Raw genomic sequence first — 24,306 nt, 5'->3', positions numbered from 1 at the left:
AGATTTCATAGTTACCCTCCCCTGAGCCACAGACAATCACTAATTTTTATTAAAAATGGGTGTGAAGATTCCAGTTCAAGATGGTGACATAGGAAGATCCTGAACTCACCTGTTCCTACGGACACACTGACCTTACAGCTACACAGGGAACAACCTGCTCCTAAAAAGCCTACGGCTGGCTGAGTGATGCCCGCACATCAGGCAAACAAGAAGGAAACCATATCAAGGCAGGAGGGAGGGGCTGGGACATGACCTGGCCATAAACCCCACCCCTGGCTCAGTGACCCACAACCGGGAGAAAACTCGAAATCTGGAGCTTCTCCCGAGGAGCAAAGGTTCAAACCCCACATCAGTACCTCAATGTGTAGGGTCTGCACCTGAGAGGCAAGCCTGAAAAAACATCTATTGAAAACCAAAGGGGCTCATGTCCCAAGATGCACAGGACTGCAGTGATCTGGAAGGGCCCACGTGCTTGGACTCACCCGCCCAAGAGCCCAGCTCAGAGGTCGGTGCCATCTTCACAACCTCTCTCTGCTGCACTCTAGAGCACCAGCATCTCCTGGAGAGGAGCTTTACATACTGCAGGTACCCTTATTTCCAGGTCAGGTGCCCTGGTTTCAGCAGTTGCTACCCAGGGGATGCTACCTGGTCACCTGGCTCTGGAGGCCAGAGGGTCTGCATTCCTGGGATTCACAAGACTCTGGCGATCAGAGAGGTGGTTCGTGCAAAGATGCACCCTACGGCACTGCACAGAGAGCAGATGGAGCCCCAATATTTGTGACGGCCACCCAGGGGACACCACGAGATAGTCTGTCCAACGGGGCTTACTTTTGGGGCCCCACACGACTGTATATATTTATACACTTTTGAAAGCTAATGCCTGAGGGTCTGGCTTCCAAGCAGCCTGTACTGAGGTGCTGAGATCCTCCCCTTAAACACACTGACAGGTTGTGGTACATCATCAATGACTGGGCGACATCAAAAATACAATGGGCTTCCGAGAGAAGCACAAAGGTTTGACTGATGACCAAGAGCTGGGGTAGGGTTGACAAGAAAACGTATGAAATAATAATAAATCTCACTGAAAGGTAATTATATAGTATAGATATAAATTAGGCACTTATAAATAATTAGTTAAGGGATAACAAGATAAAAAGATGTAAAATATGACATCATAAAACATAAAACGTGGTGGAGTGGGAGAGTAAAAATGCTGAGTTTATTTAGAATGGGATCAAACTTAAGTTCTTATCAACTTAAAATAGACTGTTATAGATGTAACTTATTAAGCCTCACAGTAACCACAAAGCAAAAACCTATATAGAAAATATACAAAAGAAAAAGAGAAAGGAATATAAGCATTATATAAGCACTAAAGAAAGTCATAAATCATAAAGGAAGAGAACAAAAGAACAGAGAGGAACTACAGAAACAGCCCGGAAAAAGAAAATGGCGGTAAATTCATACCTATCAATAATTAATTTAAATATAAATGGACTAAACCCTTCTATCAGAAGACATGGGGTGACTGAATGTATAAAAATATAAGACCAGGGCTTCCCTGGTGGCGCAGTGGTTGGGGGTCCGCCTGCCGATGCAGGGGCATGGGTTCGTGCCCCAGTTCAGAAGGATCCCACGTGCCGCAAAGCGGCTGGGCCCATGAGCCATGGCCGCTGGGCCTGCCCGTCCGAAGCCTGTGCTCTGCAACAGGAGAGGCCACAGCGGCGAGAGGCCCGTGTACCGCCAAAAAAAAAAAAAAAAAAAAATATATATATATATATATATATATATATAACCAACCTATAGGCTGCCTACAAGAGACTTAATTCACATATAAGACCACACACTGACTGAAAGTGAAGGGATGGAAAAAGACATTTCCTACAAATGGAAACCAAAAGAAAGCTGGAGTAACTATACTTATATCAGACAAAAGACCTGGAAGCAAAGACTGCAATAAGAGACAAAGAAAGGCATCACATAATGATAAAGAGGTCGACCCAACAAGAGGATATAACGTTTGTAAATATCTATGCACTCAACACAGGAGTGCCTGACTATATAAAGCAAATATTACCAGAACTAGAAGGAGAAATCGATAGCAATACAGTAATAGTAGGGACTCTAATACCCCACTTACACCAACGGCTAGATCATCCAGACAGAAAATCAGTAAGGAAACATTAGCCTTAAAAGATACACCAGAATACATGGCTTGTACAGATATACACAGAACATTACACCTGAAGGCAGCAGAATACACAGTCTTCTCAAGTACCCGTGGAACATTTCCCAAGCTAGATCTTATGTTAGTCCATAACACAAGTCTTAATAAATTTACAACAGAAATCAGATCAAGTGCTATTTTCTGATCACGATAATATGAAACTAGAAATTAATTACATGAAGAAAACTGTAAAATTGGCAAATAAGTGGAGATTAAACAATATGCTACTGAACAGCCAATGGTTCAAAGAAGAAATAAAAAAATAAAAAATACCTTGAGACAAATGAAAATGGAGTTATAGCAAACCAAAATTTGTGTGATACAGCAAAAGCAGTTCTAAGAGGAAAGCTCACAGTGACACAGGCCTACTTCAAGAAACAAGAAAAGTCTCAAATAAACAACCTAACTTTACAACTCAAGGAACTAGATAAAGAAGAACAAACAAAGCCCAAAGATAGGAGAAGTGAGGAAATAAAATTTAAAACAGAAATAAATGAAATGGAGACTAAAAAGGCGATAGAGAAGATCAATGAAACTAAGATCCCGGTCTTTGAAAAAAATAAACAACATTGACAAACCGTTAGCTAGACTCGGCAGGACAAAAAGAGGACACAAATAAATAAAATCAGAAATGAAAAAGGAGACTTTATAACTGATATCACAATTTACAAAGAAACATAAGAATCTACCACAAACAATTACACACCAACAAACTGGACATCCTAGAAGAAATGGATAAATATCTAGAAACATACAACCTACTGACTGAATGATGATGAAACAGAAAACCTGAACAAACTTATTACTAGTAAGGATATTTAATCAGTAATAAAAATCCTCCCAACAAATGAAAGTCCAGGATCAGATGGCTTCACTGGTGGATGCTACCAAACTTTCCAAGAAGAATCAATACCAATCCTTCTCAAATTCCTCCAGAAAACAGAAGAGGAGGGAACGCTTCCAAACTCATTTTATAAGGACAGCATTACCCTAATACCAAACAAAGATGCCACAAGAAAAGAAAATTATAAGCTAATATCCCTAATGAACATAGATGTAAAAATCCTCAACAAAATATTAGCAAAGCAAATTCAACAATACATTAAAATGATCATATACCATGATCAAGTGGGATTTATTCCAGGGATGCAAGGATGATTCAACATATGCAGATCAGTCAATATGACACACCAAATTAACAAAATGAAGGCTAAAAAAATCATAATCTCAACAGATGCAGAAAAAGCATTTAACAAAATTCAGTATCATTTTTGATAAAAACTTTCAACAAAGTGGGTATAGAGGGAATATACCTCAATATAATAAAGGTTATATATGATATGCCCACAGCTAACATCATACTCAGTGGTGAAAAGCTGAAAGCATTTCCTCTAAGATCAGGAACAAGACAAGGATGCCTACTCCTGCCACTCTTATTCGACATAGTATTGGAAGCAGTAGCCAGAGCAAGTAGGCAAGAAAAAGAAGTAAAAGTTATCCAAATTGGAAAGCAAAAAGTGAAACTCACTGTTTGGAGATGCCATGAAATTGTATATAGAAAACCCTACAGGCTCCATCAAAAAACTGTTATAGAGATAATAACAAATGAACTCAGTAAAGTTTCAGGATACAAAATCAATTGCACCTATATATACTAACAATGAGAAATAAAGAAAATAATCTCATTTACAATTACATCAAAAAGAATAAAGTACCTAAGAATAGATCTAACCAAGGAGATGAAAGGCCTGTACACTGAAAACAATAAGACATTAATGGAAGAAACTGAAGAGGCACATGAATGGAAGATATTCCATGCTCGTGGATTAGAGGAACCAATATCGTTCAACTGTCCACATTATCCAAAGCAATCTACAGATTCAATGCAATCCCTATCAAAATTTTCATTTTTCAAAGAAATAGTACAAATAGTCTTAAAATTTGTATGGAACCACAAAAACCCCGAATAGCCAAAGCAGTCTTGGGAAAGAACAGCAAAGCTGGAGGCTTCAAGTTCCCTGATTTCAAACCACAGTTGGCTCTCCATATCCATGGGTCCTACATGTGAGGATTCAACCAACTGCGGATTGAAAATATTTGAAAAAAAAATTCCAGGAAATTCCAAACAGCAAACTTGAATTGCTGCACACCAGCAATGCAATACATTTATGGTGTATTTCTAATGCTTTAGATAGTGTTTACATGGTACTGGGTATTATAAGTGATTGAGAGATCATTTAAAGTACGGAAGGATGTGCACAGGTTATACACAAATACTACACCATTTTATATAAGCATCTGCAGATTTTGGTATCTGAGAGGGGTCCTGGAACCAATTCTCAGTGGATACCAAGGGACAACTGTATGTTACAAAGCTATAGTAATTAAAACAATATGATAATGGCACAAAAACAGACACACAGATCAAAGGAACAGAACAGAGAGCCCAGAAATAAACCCATACATATATGGGCAATTATTTATGACAAAGGAGCCAAGAATATACAATGGCGAAAGACACTCTCTTCAATAAATGATGTTGGGAAAACTGGACAGCTACATGCAAAAGAATGAAAGAATGAAAAAGAATGAAATGCAAAAGAATGCAAAAGAATGAAACTCAACCACTATCTTATACCATACCAAAAAATTAACTCAAGATGGATTAAAGACTTGAACATAAGACTTGAAATCATAAAACTCCTAGAAGAAAACATAGGTGGTGAGCCCCTTGACTTATGTTAAGGATGTCTTGGTGATGATTTTTTCAATCTGACACCAAAGCAAACGACACAAAAGCAAAAGTAAAAAGTAGGACTATATCATATTAAAAAGCTTTTGCACAGCAAAGGAAACCATCAACAAAGTAAGAAGGCCCCCTAGTGAATGGGAGAAAATATTTGCAAATTGTATATATGATAAGGGGCTAACACCCAAAATGTATAAAGAACTTACATAACTCAACACTTAAAAACAAACAAACAAACAAACAATCCTATTAAAAAATGGGCAGAAAACCTGAATAGACATTTTCCCAAAGAAGATACACAGACGGCCAACAGGCACATGAAAAGATGCTCAAAATCACTAATCATCAGGGAAATGCAAATCAAAACAATGAGATATCACTGTACACCTGTCAGGATGTATTATCAAAAAGACAAGAAATGAGAGGGTTGGAGAGGATGTGGTGAAAGGAAACTATGCATTGACAGAAATGTAAAATGGTGTAGCTACTATGGAAAACAGGATGGAGGTTCCTCAGAATATGAAAAACAGAGCCACCATGTGATCCAGCAATTCTATTTCTGGATATCTAAAGAAAACGAAAACACTAATTCGAAATGATACATGTACCCCCATGTTCACTGCAGCATTATTTACAATAACCAAGATACGGAAGCAACCTACATGTCCACTGATGGATGAATGGATAAAGAAGATATGGCATATACACAGAATATTATCCAGACATAAAAAGGAATAAAATCTTGCCATTTGTGACAACAAGGGTAGACCTTGAGGGCATTATGCTAAGTGAAATAGGTCAGACAGAGAAAGATAAATACTATATGATATGTTGGTCTCTCGTGTAAGTGGAATCTAAAAAATTAAAAAAAGAAAGATTGGGAGTTTGAGATTAGCAGATGTAAACTATTATATATAGGATGGATAAACATACTATAGCACAGGGAACTACGTTCAACATCCTGTGATAAACCATAATGGAAAAGAATATAAAAAAAAAGAGTATGTATATGTATAACTGAATCACTTTGCTGTACAGCAGAAATTAACACAACACTCTAAATCAACTATACTTCAATAAAATAAAAAGAATTTTAAAATAAAGCTCACAGATACAAAGAACAGATTGCTGGTTGCCAGAGACGGGGGTGAGGGCTGGGAAAAATGGGTGAAGGGGGTCAACAAAGGGTTAAAAAAATGTAGAAACAGAAGGTTTCTATTACAATCCTGGGGACCAGGCATGGTGCTAGACAATACACGAATTCTCATTTCCATCCTTTCTTTCACAGCTACTGTTTTACCCCCATTCTTACAGACGAGGAGGAAGGAGACTGGCCCCCAGCACCATGGCTAGATACTGTGTGACCCACAGGAGAATGCATTCTCACCAGTACTGAGCTACGGGTGCTACACAAGCTGTTACGCTACTAACCAACCATGCAAAGTCCTGAAACGTCAGAGAGCTTGACAAAATCTGCAGTATCAGCACGCCACATTTTGCCAGGTGCAAGGTCTGCAAAATTAGCCCCTGCCCCCCATGGAAATAACGCTCATAATAAATGACCCAGAGCCATTTTTTGCCCCAGGTGACACTCGGCCTGTTTATTCTATGTAAGAGCACAGACAACAAGAGGTATTCATCAAACTAACCCTAAAACCAAATCACACACGTGGCTTCACCTGGGTCCCAGAAGCTGTGATGAGCGTATCCACACACAAAATTAATCCACAGTCGATCTGAGAAAGAAATGGAAAATTTTATCTGAGCCAACCTGAGGATTACAACCCGGGAGACGGTCCTTCAGTAAAGCCCTGAGGACTGTTCCGCCTGTTAGAGGTCAAAGCAAGGTTACGTAAGTTTTTGGACAAAGGGTTACCCATCAAATGGTGTGTTACTGACAGCGTACACGACCCAGATCTACACGCACAAAGTGAGTAGTGGGTCATGGGTCTTCGTGGCCCCTCACAAGATGAAGAAAGAAGGTCATCTCCTAAGGAGTAGTGACCCTTGATGAGATGAAGGAGTGTTATCTCCTAAGGAGGTCTGGTTACTGCAGATGCCCAACCCACACTAAACGTGGGGGACGAGGACCAAACGGGCAAAGGAAGTTTTATGTTTAAATTTTTCTTCCCTTGCCATAAGATATGAATTTTACTTCATCAAGAGAAAGGAAAACTTACCATGCCAGCCTTCCCGAATCAAGGAGTGAGGGTAAGAATACATTCTAGTTATGCTGTCTGAATACAGGCTATTGACTCTGACTTGCAAATACATGGACCATCTCTAAGTACAAAAAACTTTTCTCCAAAAGAGGAAGATGCCCCCCATGAACCCCTTCCTCACATCAGTCACAGTGGGTCTCTGCCCACCTGACTACACCCTGATCCAGGACCCCGCCCATCTCCTCTCCAGCCCTCAAAGGAAAAAGCAACTCTTACAGTATTTGAGGGCTTCTAACTATACCTTAGTCCTTAAGTATGGATATAAGTTAACCTGTAAATTAACACATGGGGAGGTAACACACTGCGTAAAACTCAGAACGAGGGCTGGGTGACTAACAGCAAAGACCAGGTTTTGCTTCACAGAAGGGGCAGCTGTCACTCGGAGATGCGACAGGGAGGTCGGTGGTTGGCAAACACCAACAGTCTCACGACCGTACACTTTTACAAGGGGTCTGTGTCTTAGGAGCTAGGGAAAGGTGGGGAATTCCTGCCAAAACAATTATTGTGGCTCAGAGAAGCAGCCAAACATCTCAAGCCAGTGAAATAGTAACTAACCAGAAACATGATGTCACAAACAGCCCGCTTAGTAATGACAGCACAGGGGTCCCTGTGCCATTCACTCTACTTCCATTCTTGCTTTCCTGCGAGGTTGAAGGTTTTCCCAAGTTACTAACTTACTGATTTTAAGCAAAACTGGTGGGTCCTGTCATAAACCCTGCCACGGGTGTCCTGGCTGCCCACGAGGGCCCACAGAACTCTCTCGATGCAGACTAGAAGCCAGAGGCCATGTGAGATACCTCATGGCCTTCTCTCCCGGAAGAGAACCCTCGGCTGGGTCACTGGTTCTCAGCAACACCCGGCCATCTGCACCCTGTCCTCCTCTATCCCCCCTCGGGAGGGACCAATGAGTCAGAGCGAGGCAGCACTTTCCTGATGACCTGGTCGCTCAGCCCACGTGACAGGAGAGCAGGGGTTCACTCCGGACGGAGCACGGCTGTGGACGTGACCCGACCCATCAAGTACCGAAGGCCCCGCCCCCCGGTTGGGCATGTACTGCAGCCGATCCCGCCGGGGCAGGCATGACATTGCATCGCGGCCCCTCTACAAGACGGCCGGGGAGGGGATGCTGGTAGCGTAACAAACGCGTGAGCAGCAGACGTAGGACAGGACAGGAGGGCCCGCTCGTCCTACCACCCGCTTGGTCTGTTCCCTGGGACCCTCCTCCCGCGAGAAAAGGAAAATGAGTACAGACCAAACATCCACTAATACAACTAGTGGACTAATACAATGTCCACTTGTCAGCTGGACCAGCACGCAGCGCCTGGGTCAGCTTCAGGCTCTAGAGGGACTTGTCTGGGAAGCGAGAGGACGTCCGCCGTCTAAAGCACCCTGGACAAAATGCAGCACAGGGTGTCAGAGCAATCTGAGAAACACACAGCACACTTCCAAACGAAATCGAATGTGTTCTGACTCTGTCCCCGGGGCACTCTGGCCAACCAGGACTCCACCTGCTGGAAGCGAGTCTTGGTCCCCCCTCCCTGGACCCTCCCCCATCACAGAAGGTGACGGCCCACACTGAGTCTCAGGGAGCCTCCAGGACCAGGCCCAACGCCAGCCACGGGCTGAATCCCTCCAGGAGACGCAGGGAGTCCAGTCACCCAGCTACACAAGGACCTCAAATGGAAAGGGCCGAGTAATGAAGCTGGCTGACAAGGCAGAGGCACAAGCTGAGGAGAGCCCAGCGTGGAAGTCGGGGAGATGGGTTCAACATCCAGGCGCACTGGCCGGGCGACAACCCCTTACACCCCGAGCCTCAGCTTCCTCGTCTAAAGTGGGGAGCCAGTCCTGAGATACCGCCCCCGGTGGGGCACACAGGGCACCGCGGTTAGGAGAGCCGGGGTCTGTCAGCACAAAGCTCCCCGCTGGCTCCCGCGGACCCCCAGCCCTACCCCCGCGTCTACCAGCCCCGCAGGCATGCACCGGGCACCAGGTGCTTCAGGGATCAGCTGTGGTGGGGCTACCCTCCCAGCAGAGCGCCGGCCCCGTACTCCCTGCCCCCAGTCAGCAGGGTGAGGACAGGCGTCGCTTCCCTGGACTTTCTCAACAGCCATCTCAGAACTTGGAAAGGGTTCTCACTGCCCTGGTGGACTAGGAAAAGGCCCCAGGGTTTAATATGATGTAACCCTGGGGTGGCTCTTCCTTGTTTCCACGTCCCTCTGGCGAGCAGAGGGCACGAGGCCAGGGGTGACCGGCAGCCCCCGGCCGAGAATCTGGAGTCAGAACGAGGGAAGCTGGGTCCCCAGCGCATCCCACCTGGGTTCCCACACAGCACCTGGCTCCTCAGAGGGCAGGTATGAGGCGGGGCGGGGCAGGGCAGAGCTTCCAGAAGCATGGTGAAGGGCCCCCCCACCCCCCCACCCCTGCTGACAGGTCAGGTGATGTTCCCTTGAGGCTATCTTCCTCGGAGCTTTGTGCAAAGCAAGTGGCCAGGACAAAGCAACAAGGACCTACTGTAGAGCACGGGGAACTATACTCAGTATCTTGTAATAATCTATAGTGGAAAAGAATCCGAAAAAGAATATACATATATACACACACATACACACACACACACACACACACACACATATATATATAAAAGCAACAAGGACCTACTGTAGAGCACGGGGAACTATACTCAATGTCTTGTAATAATCTATAACGGAAAAGAATCTGAAAAAGAATATATATATATATACACACACACACACACACACATACATATATAAAAGCAACAAGGACCTACTGTAGAGCACGGGGAACTATACTCAATATCCTGTAATAATCTATAACGGAAAAGAATCCGAAAAGAATATATATATATATATATATACACACATACACACACACACACACATATATATAAAAGCATGTGTAACTAGACCACTTTGCTGCACAACTGAAACGAACACAATATCGCAAATCAACTACACTGTAGTTTTAAAAAAAAAGGGGCGTGGGAAGAACAGCACCTCAGATCCCAGGGCACAGCACTCGGTTCTCCGTCGAAGGTCTGCTTGCCGCTGTGGGACTTCGGGGGTCCCAACCTCAGCACAGGCTCCAAGAAGCTGTGCATCATGTCCTCCGTGTATGAAAAACCTTATTGTGACACGAGCCAAACACATAAATCGCCACAGTGACAAACTCTCTGATCCTGAGCAAATAACTGCACTCACTGTGCCTGTTTCCTCATCTATGATGTGAGGTCTTTGCACATGACCTCTGTACTTCTTTTCAGCCCCAAAGCTGATTCTATATATTACATACAAACGTTCTGCGGCTAATTTATTCCTAGAACCATGGTTGAAATAATATTATGGGGACTTCTGTGCTTCCAGCCGAGATAGAATACCAGGGATTGCACGTACCCTCTCTTCTTAAATAACCAAAAATTGAAGTGGTTTTCATACACTGGACACCAGGCAGCACAGGACAGCACTCGAGAGAGAGGGGAAACAGACGCGGGGAGATCTCCCAGGGCAACCCCCCCTCGAGGGCTCCAGAGAGTTTCCCATCGGCAGCGCAAGGAAGGGGTCTCAGGCAGTGTCTGGGGGTCCTTCTAAGGAGGTGGAATTCAAAGTTCAGGGAGGCCGGGGCAGAGAGGAGGTTGTGGCATGGAGGAGGGCCTTAGAGACATGCAGGGGGTGCCCTAGTGCAGGCACTCAAGGAAGCTACCAAGGCCAGAAAGAACCACCAGAAAGAAGCAGGCAGAACAACCCCCAGAGCTCGCACAGGGCAGGATGACGTCTGCATTCACAGCAGCCACACGGGAAACCTCCTTACACACGAGACGCTGAATCGAGTCCTCAGGAGGGTCTTGCCTTAATAGTGAGAGCAAATCAGGCCTAGACCTAAAGTTACTCTAGGCCCAGCTCACAAAGTTTAAACGCAGGCTTCAGAAGGAGCAAACTGTTTCCAAGAAGCCTAACTGTTCCTGTAACAAATCTCCCCAATATTTAAAGGAACACCCACAAAAAGAAAACGAAAAAAAAAAGCCAGCACTCAAGCATGTAAAATTCACGTCTGGTATCCAATCAAAAACTGCCAGGCATGAAACGAAAATCAGACCCATATTGATAAGAGAAATCAACCAAGAGAAACAGACCTAGAAATGTCAAAGACAATAAAACGAGAAGACAGGTGTGTTAAAACAACTGGGATCAATATATTCCACGTGGGCTTCCCTGGTGGCGCAGTGGTTAAAAATCTACCTGTCAACGCAGGCGACACAGGGTAGAGCCCTGGCCCTGGAAGATCCCACATGCCGCAGAGCAACTAAGCCCACGCCCACGTGCCACAACTACTGAGCCCGCGTGCCACAACTACTGAAGCCAGTGCACCTAGAGCCCGTGCTCCGCAACAAGAGAAGCCACCGCAACGAGAAGCCCGCACTGCAACGAAGAGTAGCCCCCGCTCGCTGCAACTAGAGAAAGCCTGTGCACAGCAACAAAGACCCAATGCAGCCAAAAAATAAATAAATTTATTTAAAATATATATATATATATATATTCCACGTGTTCAGGAAGGGAAAGGAAAGCATGACCTGATAAGTAAAAAAAAAAGAAAGATAAACAATGACCAAATTCAACCTCTGGAGAGGAAAAATACACCAATGGAATCAACAGCAGAGCAGATGCTGCACCCCTTCCCCGCCCTCCCTCCATCCCGATGTCTGATCTCCAAGGACACACTGGGAAACTCCCTCCCACCGAGGGCTGGGGTGGTCTGGGGAAGCAGAGCCCCCATGAAGATACAGCAATGGAAACCCAGAGATACTTCAGTGAAGGCCACTCAGCCACCCTTCAGCTCGGTGCCTACGCCAGACACAAGAAGAAGCCTCAAACCCTTCCTAATCCACACTCTAACCAGCCCCCAGCCCGGAGACCAGCCTCCTAACCCCACGTCCACCCACACTCTCTGTGTGGCCACAGCAGCATGTGAACCCAGGCCGTGCCACAGCTCACCCTGAACCGCTGGCTCGGGGAGAAGTCAAGACGTGAGTCCTGCACATATCACACCCCAGGATGGGAGACAGAGGACAAGCCCAGGGACCCCGAGACTGCACCCTCAACCCTCGCACTGTGGCCCTAGTTCAGTCCGAGCACTTGCTCCTTAAGAAGCAGGTTTCGTAGGGCTTCCCTGGTAGCGCAGTGGTTGAGAGTCCGCCTGCCGATGCAAGGGGACACGGGTTCGTGCCCCGGTCCGGGAAGACCCCACATGCCGCGGAGCGGCTGGGCCCGTGAGCCATGGCCACTGAGCCTGCGCGTCCGGAGCCTGTGCTCCGCAACGGGAGAGGCCACAACAGTGAGAGGCCCGCGTACCGCAAAAAAAAAAAAAAAAAAAGCAGCAGGTTTCGTAAATGCATCAACCACCACTTCACTGGGACCCCGAAACATAACACACCGACCCTGACAATCAGCCCTGGAAACCCTGAAAGCAGAAACTGCCTTTCACGGCTCTCGGCACAAGAAAGCTTTGCCAAACCAAAGAAAAGAAGCCTACAATTCGTGATCAACGGCTGTAAGCTCATGGGGGACGAGAGAATCCTCCCCAGGGCGACACAGTGACCAGGCCAGCAATCACAGTGCTTCAGAGGTGAGGGTGCCCCACCACTGGGTCACCTACAGATCAGAGAAATATAGCTGATCTTCAAAGAGACTCACCCATTCAACACAAACACACCAAGCTTCTAGTATAAGGCGGGCACATTAGTGCTTACAGCAAAGATCCTGTCCTTCTGTCTGGAGAAAACAGATAGTAAGCACTAAACATACTATGCAATTTATTTATTTATAATTTAAGAGGGCAGGGCCATGGAATAATAAAAGGATAGCTTGCAGCAGGGTAAGCAGGAAAGGAAACTGCGATTTAAATAAAACTCGATGGAGGACCTCACTCTCTGAAAAGGGGCCTCGAGCAAAGACTGGAGGGCGGAAGGCCCAGGTGTCAAGGGCGATATGGACCAAGGACCTCTCTGCCCAGGTACTGGTGGCAGCCTGGGCAAAGTGCGTTCAATATCTTCATCTTGATCGTGACCATCCTTAACAACCACAGTAGATGCCGCTTTCCCTGTGAAATAAATGTCAGATGCAGCCTCTTACATTTCCGTCATACTTTGGAAGTTTCTACCAATAATAATGACGTGTTTTTCCTATAAGCTTATGCTCCTTTTACGGTTTTTTTAAATTTATTATTTAAGCCCAGTCCCTTTCTCCTGAGCGGGCTCCGCAGCACCTGGAAGCAGCTGTTGAGGACCGCCTTCCCCTCCCCATCTCCAGCAGCCGGGGCAGGACTGAAAACCTTCACAGAACTTCCTACATCTCAGCAAGCCCAGGAGAACTCCCCAAAGGCTGAAGGCCAGAAAAAGAAATGTCAGATTTCCACCACCTTTCCAGAAAAACTAAAGCACAGTGACAGAAAATTCAGTAAGATCTTTCCTTAAAGATTAATTAGAGGACAATCTCATAGATGTTGATAATAATGGTAGCCTTCAATTATAGGAACTTCAAACACTTTTCTTTTGACTTCTGCCTAGTTAATAAAAAAAAATAATAATAATTTTTAAAGGACCAGTGGACACATTCTCATGGTCTCCCTCGAACATGCATAAATATTTAGCGTGTTCTGGGGAAAATGCCAAAGTGAGTGTTTACTGTATATGAAGATCGTTGCTGGGTTAATAACTGCAGGGGAGGCCCAGGGAGCAGAGGACACTTTGCCCAAAGAGGAAAAAGTAGCCAGGAACAATACAAGGACCCAGGCAGGCCACTGTGAGACGCAGTATGAGCTAAATACGGCACCGAATGTTATGGAAACCTAGCTGCTACTATAAAGACCACACGCTTAAATAGGAAATTAGAGTCAAGAAGCTCGTGTTGAAATTACTCCATATGCTTCAATAAAAGGAGTAATTTTCAGGTTCCTCCTTCTCCCAAAATGTACCATTTTTGAAAAACAGTTGCAACTGTGAAGTTTCCGTCCACCGAAACATTTTCTGCGTGATCACGACCTGCCCCTGTCCTCCAGCTGCCCGTCCAATGCACCTGCAGAAAGGATCCAGCTTATTCATCCCTTTGCAGCCGAGTGAAAAGGAAGTTCTCCAGCGCCCAGACCAGCCAAGAAAGTGCCACGTCACCCCATCACCTCCAAGCCACATCCTGCTTCATCTCCAAATCTAACCAGTCGTTAAGAGGACCGCCGCGTGCACGACGGGCCATAATCAGATATTACAACACGGTGACAGGGCCCCGCCCGTGATCCCATCTTCAGAGAGCACAGAAGTCACCCCAGAGGCTCTGCACCTGCCCCCCACACAAGCCGCCATCCACCAAACAGGCCCACAGACAGGAGACAAGCACGGCCTCTGATCTGCGGCCCCGGGAAGGATACACCCCTGGGGAGACAGGGGGAGCGGGCTCTCCCCGCAACGGCCAGAGCGCACTTTCAAACCCAGAGCCGAAGGCACGGGCAAGCCCTGGGCTCCCCAGCTTCCAACAGGGCCATCCTGCTTCTGGGAAACGGGGCAGAGCCTCCACGCGGGCTGGGCACAGGTGAGACACAACTCAGGGTTGAGCGTGGAGGTCGCGTGGGCAGAAGGCGGCAGTGTGAGTGAGGACAGCACAGCAGGTGGCGTTCAGGTCTGTGACGGGCACACCACGACCCCCGTCCACCTCCCTTAGAAGGTCCAGCCACCTTTCCTGCAAAGAGGGAGCATTAACCTGAGACCCGGGGGCCCGCCTGGACATGTGCAGAAGGTAGGGTGCACAGGGGCCCCGACGGCCAGCGGCCGGACCAAGTAGGACCGCCCAGGCCCCAAGGGATGACGCAGATGACAGCCAGAAGTCAGCTGACACCAGAAAGGGCAAGTGCAGGTCCGCAGGCCCTGTCACATGACAGCAATAAACACGAGTCAGGGGAGTGGCTGTCAACAGAAGCCATGCCGCCAGGACACTAAGCAGTCCACCAGGAACCCAGGGCCCGAGTCACCATTCCACAAGCGGATCCTGCCCTCTCCCTGCCCCCGCTCTCACTCTGCTGGCCCCAAGCCCTGCCCCTGCTGCAGCAATGAAACCTTACTAGACAGAGCATTAATTAAGTCCGGCCCCTCCATCGACTGACCGGCCTGCCGGCCGGCATCACACACCTGCCCAGCCAAGCACAGGGCGCCCAGAAGCCAAGAGACAGGATGGGGAGACGCGGCCCACGGGCCCCAGCCGCTACCGGGTACCAGCCGCGCGGGAGTTACCAGCACCTGCAAGCCTTGGTCCCCCTAAAAGAAACAGATGCCTAACCTACGCACGGGGCTTGCCCTGGTATCAGATGCAGAACAGAACACATAGAAGGTACTCAATAAATACAGCTCTGTGATACTTCAGAAGAAATCCAAGACCTCAAGCCCACACTCTTCCAGAAGTATTTAGTCAATACAAACAAAAGCATTCAGGATAGAGCAAGTCTGTCCCTCTCTAATAAGAAATGTATACTCTTAAAATTTTCATTTTTCACGGATTCTAAGACACTCCCCCATTTTAACAATTTTGAAATTTAAACACTTTCCAACCTATCCACATTTAAGGATCATACGTGATAATCTTTATTTTGAATGAAAAGTTGTCATTAAAATTGACCCTTTATCCCATGGCACTTTAGGATCAAGGAAATTCAGTGAGTGCAGAATCCCAGGACACAAACACCACGCTTCATCGCAAGGCTCTGAGGAGAGTGGGACCCGTGTGGTCCCGACAACGTGAACACTCACATCCTCCGCAGATACAAACGTTAAGAAAAGCACACCTGTTACCCAGTAGGGGAAATGGCCTTGGTCTGCCTTGCTATTCTCATCTGAAAAGGGGAGCCCATGAGGGGTTGTGGGAAGATTCCTACTTAGGAAAATCCAAGTGAAGTCCTTGGCATGCCAACCAGCACACAGTCAGCGGCTTGGTTTTCTCACCTGTAAAATGGGTATCACAGAGGTACGAAGGTCCCACCTCTGAGGGTTGGTGGAGGGTAAAATCAGAGAACCCAAGTCGAGGATCCAGAAGTGCTGAATCTTCTCCCCACTAGCCGACCTCCACTGAGTGGTGAGCGACGGGTTCCATCAGGAAACGACGCAGGGTCCCCGCGGTTCCCCCCCCACCGCCCCCCGCACCAAGCGATGGCTGACACTGATGGTCTGTGTTTCCTCTGCTTGTCTGTCCCACCAGGGCTGGGAGTCTCCCAGGGCAGGGCTCCCTCCTCCTGCATCTTGATCCTAACATGCAGCCATGGTCGGCTCATCATTCCCAGAACACGAAGGGAATGAACAAATCTGCCACGTGACTCCCAGTGTTGAAAGAAAAGGGCGTTCAACTGATTCCACAAGTGACAGAAAATGTAAACTCGTGTGCTGTTTCCTAACATGTCACTGACCATCCAGGATTCCAATAAATAAAACCAAATGACTACAGTTTGTCACATCAGGGAGAAAATGTTTACCCAAACCAATTCTCATCTATTTTTTTGTGATTTTAATTTTAATTATTTAGTTTTGGCTGCTCTGGCTCTTCGTTGCTGCGCGTGGGCTTTCTCTCGTTGCGGTAAGCAGGGGCTACTCTTCGTTGCGGTGCACGGGCTTCTCACTGCGGTGGCTTCCCTTGTTGTGGAGCATGGGCCCTAGGCACGTGGGCTTCAGCAGTTGTGGCACACAGGCTCAGTAGTTGTGGCTCGCAGGCTCTAGAGTGCAGGCTCAGTAGTTGTGGCGCACGGGCTTCGTTGCTCCGCGGAACATGGGATCCTCCCAAGCCAGGGTTCAAACCTGTGCCCCCTGCATTGGCAGGTGGATTCTTAACCCCTGTGCCACCAGGGAAGCCCTCCTTTTGAAGTGAATTTTCTACAGTGATTTCAAAGACTTGAAAAGATTATAACCTTGAAGTGACAGAGGCATCACAAAAAATCACTTACAAATTCTACTGCTAAATAAGAATCTACACTCTGGGCTTCCCTGGTGGCGCAGTGGTTGAGAGTCCACCTGCCGATGCAGGGGACACGGGTTCGTGCCCCGGTCTGGGAAGATCCCACATGCCGCGGAGCGGCTGGGCCCGTGAGCCATGGCCGCTGAGCCTGCGCGTCCGGAGCCTGTGTTCCACAACGGGAGAGGCCACAACAGTGAGAGGCCCGAGTACCCCCGCAAAAACAAACAAACAAACAAACAAAAAAAAAGAATCTACACTCTAACAAATCAGCAGCTCACGTCGTGTATCAAAATAACAGTTCCCATTTAATGAGGTTTGTTTATGCGCCAAGACAATGCCAGGGGCTCTACATAAGTGACTTTCATTCTCACAGTGACACTGTGAGCAAGGCACGTACAGAGAACCTAAAAGGCGTCCAGTCACGAAGAGCGTATTGTCAACGCATTCATCAGCTACCAGCTTCACTGTGCAAAACATCTCTATTAAATAGTGGCTGTTACTAAGTTCAGAAATCATCTTGAACGATTTGTGAAACTGCTTTAGGTGAAGATCCTATCCACTGGAAGAGTCTCATAGAAGTAAGTGATGCCTCATGGTGAACAGACTTGTGGTTGCCAAGGGGAAGGGGGTGGGGGAGGGATGGATTGGGAGTTCGGGGTTAGCAAATGCAAACTGTTACATATAGAATGGATAAACACCAAGGTCCTACTGTACAGCACAGGGAACTCTATTCAATATCCTCTGATAAACCATCATGGGAAAGAATATGAAAAAGAAGAATGCATATATATGTATAACTGAGTCACTTTGCTGTACAGCAGAGATTAACTCAACTTTGGAAGTCAACTACACTTCAATGAAAAAAATAAATAAATAAGTGATGTCTCAACTGCTCTTGGCATCCGTCTCCTCCTACCATGACGAGTGGGAGGAACTGTCCACAAATTTCTTGAAGAAAACGAAGTCCAATGAAAATGCCTCTTTGCCGAAGTATGGGTGAATAAGATGAGAAATGGAGAAGCCATGGGACGACTCTTTGGCTAAAAAATAAATGAGAGTGACCAACTCTGGGAATGGAATTCGATTCCAGAGAATGATCCCAAGTCCAGACCATAAGGGATGAGAGCATCCAGCTCCTTCAGACGCTGCTGAAAGATGGAGGAGCCAGATGTGAACCCAACCGAAGACCCAAAGCTGTGTGTGACTGGCAGTCAAGGTCTCACGGGTGAGCTGAGCCTTGTCCCTGCTGTCCCCACGATGAGGGAGGAGAGAGGCGGACACAAGGAGGCCCACTTGGGCCTCTGTCCACCCAGAAGACTCACTGCACTAACAGATGTCCTAAAGCAGGAGGTGGTCTGCAGAGGGCCAGCCGCTGCTCAACTCTGCTGGTGAGGCCCCAAAGCAGCCACAGATGGGATGTTAACTGAAGGAACATGGCTGTGTTCCAATAAAACTTTATTTACAAAAGCAGGCAGAGGCCGGATTTGGCCCACAGGCTGTGGCTTGCCAACCCCTGCCATGCAAGGGGAGGCTCCTGGCCTGAGGGCTCAGGAATGCACAACTGAAATGGGGCCAAGGAAGCAACCTGCAGAGACGTGGGACTGAGACAGAATTTATGAAATTACCGATGGGGATGTAGGGGAAGAGGGGCTATCGCAGGAAGCCTGCTGTTTCACCCTGTATTGGCAAATGGAGTGGCAGAAGGGCAGGATCACGAGGACAGTTTCCATGACGTTTGACTTCTAATTTAAGCGGATGCGTTTTCAAATCAGGAAAAAAAATTATAAAAGTAGAAATAAATATTTGGATTAAATATCTGAAGATGCGCCAGTGATCTTTTTTTTTCCCTCTATCAAATGTGGTTTTTATTCAACTGACAAGCACTTTTCTATAGCTGCACTTGTGGAACTTCACACGGCAAAAACAGGAGTTTTTGTCTGTAGACTTTTTTTTACCTTATTAAAAATGAGACTGGTCCTAAAAATATAGGTAGAAACAAATTTAAATTCACAAAAAACTGCATTCATGAGTCTGAAGATGAGGATGGGCCTGAGGCTGTTCTGAACCTTGACCCTTGACAGGAGATTCCAGGTGCCTAGATGGCATAGACCCAGGCTTAGTTTTCCGAGGTTGGCCTCGGGCCTGGGTAAGACAAGTGGCAAAGGTGCTGGAGCCAGCTAACTCACCCTTCAGAGGGAAGGAGGCTGGGCTGGGTGTTGCCACTTTCAAGGAATCCGTTTCCCGCGTTATCACATCCTCAGGAACTAAGCTACCCTTGGTTCCTTCCACAAAGATACCCGTCAAATAGCGTGACACCCAGGATCGGCACCTGCAGCAGTCCTAACCCAGGGAGACCGCCTGAAGCATCTGGGACGAGCGAAGCCGCTTCGTGTGAGAGAAGAGTTGACGCTCGCTGAGTTTTCCTTTCTGGCGCTCCAGCTCCGGGATGCTAGAAGCTGTGATATCAACCTCTCCATCACTTCGACCCCTGAGGCCACGGACGGCAGTTGCAGTCTCCTCCTCCTTTTCCTCCTCTTCCACGCCACTGGTCTCCTCCATGATCCGAGGAAGGCCACGCCTCCGCCCCAGGCCTTCCTCTGGCCCCGGAGCTCTACCTCAGGTCGCCCGGTTCGCTTGGTCAGAGCAGTTTTCAGTCTCCGGAGCCAGCCCTCAACAATCCACGTGTTTTTCCTGTAGCGGGACATACTGGCCAGACTCTTGTCAATCTCACCGATGCCGAGGGTGGAGCCATTGCGCTCGTGCACAAGGAAGGCCAGGACAGCAGCCTTCTCTCGGGGTGGCTAGGCCTGAAAAGCCTGGGTGTGCAGGCTGTCACCGAGGGCCGTCTCCTCTCCATACACCATGAGGGGCCGCGCAGGATCTCAGACCCACTGTCTCTTGTCAGTGGGATCTCGGACACCTTCTCCCCCAAGATCTTTAAGGACTGACAGGAACCTTAACAACCTATCTCAAATTTCAAACCTACAGGTTTGAATCTCAAACCTACATTCAAGCATCTCGTTTCTATATCACAGTTCAACGCTTTACTCAAATGCCTGTACCTGAACTCATTTTTATTTTCTGTGTGTGTGTGTGTGTTTCTGAAGGATAGCGAATGTTACTTTATGTATAAAAAAGAAACAAAATGTACCTCATAATAGGTACATAATCAGAACCCTGGAGGATATGGCTAGGAAATAAAAATTTTCTGGACTTGAGAAAGATGACCCAGGGTCCAGGGCGGCCCGGTCACCGAGCCCACCCCCCCGTGTACTTGAGGGACCCAGTTCCGACAGGTCGAGTCAGATTCTGCAAGATGTGAGCCATGAAGAAACTGCTTGGTTCATAGCTTTGGGGATTTTAGAACTGCAGACAGTGGGCTGTAGGCCTCTATTTATAAATCCCCAAAGACCTCTCCTTCCTAAGTGACTGAAATCCAGACCCCTCCCTGGCTCTTTAGGCCAGGTGTGCCGGCCTCTGGCCCCCGAAAAGGCTCTGCCCCAGCCCGGCCCGGGTGCTGCCCCCCAGCTCTGGGCACTCCCTCCAGGGGGGTCTCCCTGACTTCCTGACCTCTCTCTCTCCCACTGTCAGATTTTCTTTGCTTGAGAATCACGATCATTACTCACAATTATCTCATTTGCCAGTTTCCTCATGACCCTCTCCCCGACTAGGAGTCAGGAGCCCCAGGAAAGCAGCTTCTGCAGAAGAGCTGCCACCCAGCGCTCACACTGCAGGTGGCACCTGGCTGGTGTTCAATCAACATCCAAGGAATTCAGGAGGAACTCCCTGGCGGTCCAGTGGTTAGGACTCCGCACTTTCACTGCTGAGGGCCCGGGTTCGATCCCTGGTTGGAGAACTAAGATCCCACAAGCTGCACCGCACAGCCAAAAAGAAAAAAAGCAAAACAAAACAAACAAACAACAAAAAAAACCCAGGAGTTACAGGGAACGACTCTGGATGGGCGATTGAGACCAGGCTGGCCCGGTGCCGGGTAACTTCCACACCCTTCTCCCAATCCCCGCGGCACCCTGACAACACCATGCACCCTTGTTCACCAGCAGGGGCACTGAGGCATCTCATGGTTTCCCCCAAGGCCAGAGAACCATGACAATATCACAGTTTAAAGGAACAGCCTAAGTCAAACAGTGAAGTAGTCCACCCCCCCTCCACCAGCCCCCCATCCCATGCCCCCCACCAACCTGCTGCCTCTGTCCCTGAAGCAGGAAGCAGGGTGATTAAATGCACAAAATCCTTCTGGTGCTTCTATGTCCAGAACAAACTCGACTGAGCAGCGACTCATTGACTGAACCCTAATCCAAGCCACAGCGATGAGTGAGCAGCTAGAATGAGAACATTATTTGTACGCTGACGATCTTACAAAGAAATTCTTCTCGCTAAAAACTTGGAGATGTATCTATTTGCTGTAACTGCAGATTACTCAAGACCGAACGCATTGTAAATCATCCCATGTTCTGAGAAATTCTGGAACTGTCGGCTGATTTTTCCAGGAACAGAGGGTGAGAGCTGCCAAGCCCGCCTGCTGGACTCTCGCAGGAGCGCAACAGTGCCTGCAAAGGCCGCGGCACGGCACGACGGAGCCCTTCCTCCCGGGGTGACAGGCTCCGCTGGCAGGGCCCACCGTGTGTCCGCGGCCTCCTGGCTCCTGGGAAGAGCCTTGGGCAACTGGGACGGCGACTACAAACACCTAACACGTCCGCGAAGCCAGGCACTGGCTACAGCTGGCACTCCTGCCATCCCTGCCCGGACCAGGGGAAATCTGAGATGCCAGTGGGTTGAGCTAAGAGGGCTTTGGGGTGGAACCTTCCCTACGTCCTATCTGGCCCTTATGGTTCACTCTGTGACCAGCAAAGAGGACGTTGCTCGGCTAACTTGCAGACACACTTCCCCGGGGAAGGTTTTCCCTGCATTTCACTGATCCCATTTCCCTGGGAGCGCTGGTGCCAAGTGTGAGGCTGGCAGGCTGGGGTGACAGCCAGCCAAAGCTAAACAGTCAAGTGAGAGCTGAACCCATGACCCACAGCGGCATCACGGAGCTTCGACCGACAGGGCGAGGCAACCACGGCCTCTTTAAGACCCAGGGAATGATCACCCAGGAGGCAGAGGGCAGGACCCGGAGAACGCTCACCCACTGAACAGGCTGGGGGTCCCCAGCAAACTTCATGGCTCTGCGAAGGTTTCAGCCCCCTTGTCTCGCTTGAAACTGACTGTGGCTTTGTCTCAAATCCAGAAATCACAGTGAATGCTACTCCTAATCTCCAGTCTTTCTTCCAAGACCTCTTTCTCTCTGACACCAAAAAAATTAAAAAGATACCTCTCTGCAGCCCCTATGCTATGGGCAAATTATCATCACTGCAGCTAAGCACAGACTTCACAGACGAAGGGAGAGAAAAGCAAGCTCAGAGGAGTGCAAATATCACATCAAGGGACTTCAAAACGTACGACTCCTGCTGGAAAAACAGAGGCCGGGAGAAAGGTGGCACAAGTGCTTCACAGGCTGCGGGGCTGAGAAGGAGAAACCAAGATTCGCTTGTCAAATCCAAAGACCTAAGGATCAAACGTATCTGTCTACACCATAAAGCAAAAGTTCAAACGAAAACCTGCCACAGGAGATAAAGGACACTTACAGATGAAACTCGTCCAACAGCCCATGCAGAAGGGCTGGAGGTGAACCTGCGGTCCCACAAAGCCTGCCTGATGCTATCGGGGTGAGAAGGGCTCCACCTGTGACAGGCAGGTCACTGCTGGGCCGAGGATCTTCTCCTTCCTACTTCCTCGTCCCAGAAGCTCATGCCTCTGCTTGAAATCCCAACATTCGCCACCCTTCCCACTCACCATCTGGAGTTCCAGGGCCCTGCAGGAGACAACACAGGGCCCGCTTCATTGCAGGGAAGTGTGCACTACAACGCAAGTCTTGTAGAAAAGGATGCTGCGGTCACAGTGATGATGAGCTCTTCCAAGCAAAGCAAGGAAGGCCATGTGAAAGGGCCTGGTCTTTGCGCTGAAGGGCGCGTCCACAGCCCCACTCAGAACTTCCTCCTTGACCTGCTAGTGATGGGTGGTCAGGTTATGAGCTACATTTGTGCCCTGGCCCTGGGCCAGACCACTGCCAGAATCCGCTGCCACACTCACTCATACCTGGTAGTATGGATGGTGCAGAAAGGAGTCTGGGCCGCCCGCTAAAGCCATCGGTTCCTTCCTGCCGTCTTCAAATCGCGTGGACTGGGCCGCGGCACCTGGAACGAAGACAGACCGTGAGAAGCCCGGCCAGAGGGAAAGCCCGCCGCTCACCAGCGGCTCAGGGGCAACGCGCCTGCACAGGTGACGCCGGACGCCACTCGGATCTTGGGGGCGCCAGGGGGCTGGCACCAACTCCAGAAGCTCGAGCAGCCACCTGTGGTCACAGGGCCCGTGGGGCAGAGGCACTCAGAGGGGTGAGGGGGCGGCCATCCACAGTTATTACCACCCTGAAGACTTTCTGAGACTTTGGGCAACACAGACCGCCTGAGTCCAGAGAAGCACTGTGGGGTGGTGGGGCGTTGCCGGCGTCCTCTGAGCACCACCCGTGTAAATGCTGCCTCCACCAGCCACAGCCTAGAAGGAACCACGGTCAGTGGACGTCGCGCCGCCACCTACAGAGTCCAGGCGCTCCCTGTAGGCGCCATGCTGGGAACAACACTCATGGGCGGGGCCTCTGGAATGGACCTTAAGACCCGCCCCCAACTCCCGGGAGGGCTGGAGCGACATCAGCTCCGTGAAGACGCACGCTCGGCTCCTGCAAGGAGCCCCCGACGGGCAGGGAAGGGAGGTCCTGTCTTCCTCCTGAATCTCCTGGGGTACAACCACACACCTGATCTGTACGAGGCAGTCAGTGAGAGTTTCGGAGCCGACCCCAACAAACCCCACCTCCCGCAAAATGCAGAGGACTGGGGCGGGGGTGGGCGGCACAGCACCCTGGTCCGGACTGGACACAAAAAACGCCACGCCTGACACTCACAGACAAGAGGCCACCTATGATGTGACCTTCTCCACGAGAAGAGCCCCCTTGTCTGCTACACACACACACACACACACACACACACACACACACACACACACACA

At 48.5% G+C, this 24,306-nt stretch overlaps 1 protein-coding gene across 6 annotated transcripts in view; it reads right to left on the bottom strand.

Moving 5' to 3' along the window:
• Nucleotides 1–24,306, bottom strand: part of GRB10 (growth factor receptor bound protein 10) — a 196,450-nt gene that overhangs the window by 108,201 nt on the left and 63,943 nt on the right. For 3 of the 6 annotated variants that reach the window (XM_027124121.1, XM_027124122.1, XM_027124123.1), the window contains exon 3: nt 23,344–23,441. The exons of 2 other annotated variants lie outside the window; for them this stretch is intronic. In XM_027124121.1, the coding sequence (XP_026979922.1) occupies nt 23,344–23,394 (51 nt within the window). In that variant the 5' untranslated portion in view covers nt 23,395–23,441. Of the gene's footprint in view, nt 1–23,040; nt 23,296–23,343; nt 23,442–24,306 lie in introns of those variants that run through there. One more of the 6 variants, XM_027124124.1, reaches the window with a different exon arrangement.

Source organism: Aethalodelphis obliquidens, unplaced genomic scaffold (genome assembly GCF_003676395.1).
Source record: "Aethalodelphis obliquidens isolate GAN/ISIS:26980383/991018 unplaced genomic scaffold, ASM367639v1 scaffold27, whole genome shotgun sequence".
In the NCBI taxonomy this organism is placed as follows: domain Eukaryota; kingdom Metazoa; phylum Chordata; class Mammalia; order Artiodactyla; family Delphinidae; genus Aethalodelphis; species Aethalodelphis obliquidens.
The sequence above is the reverse complement of the archived record's forward strand: the minus strand, read 5'-3'. Positions and strand labels throughout refer to the sequence as shown.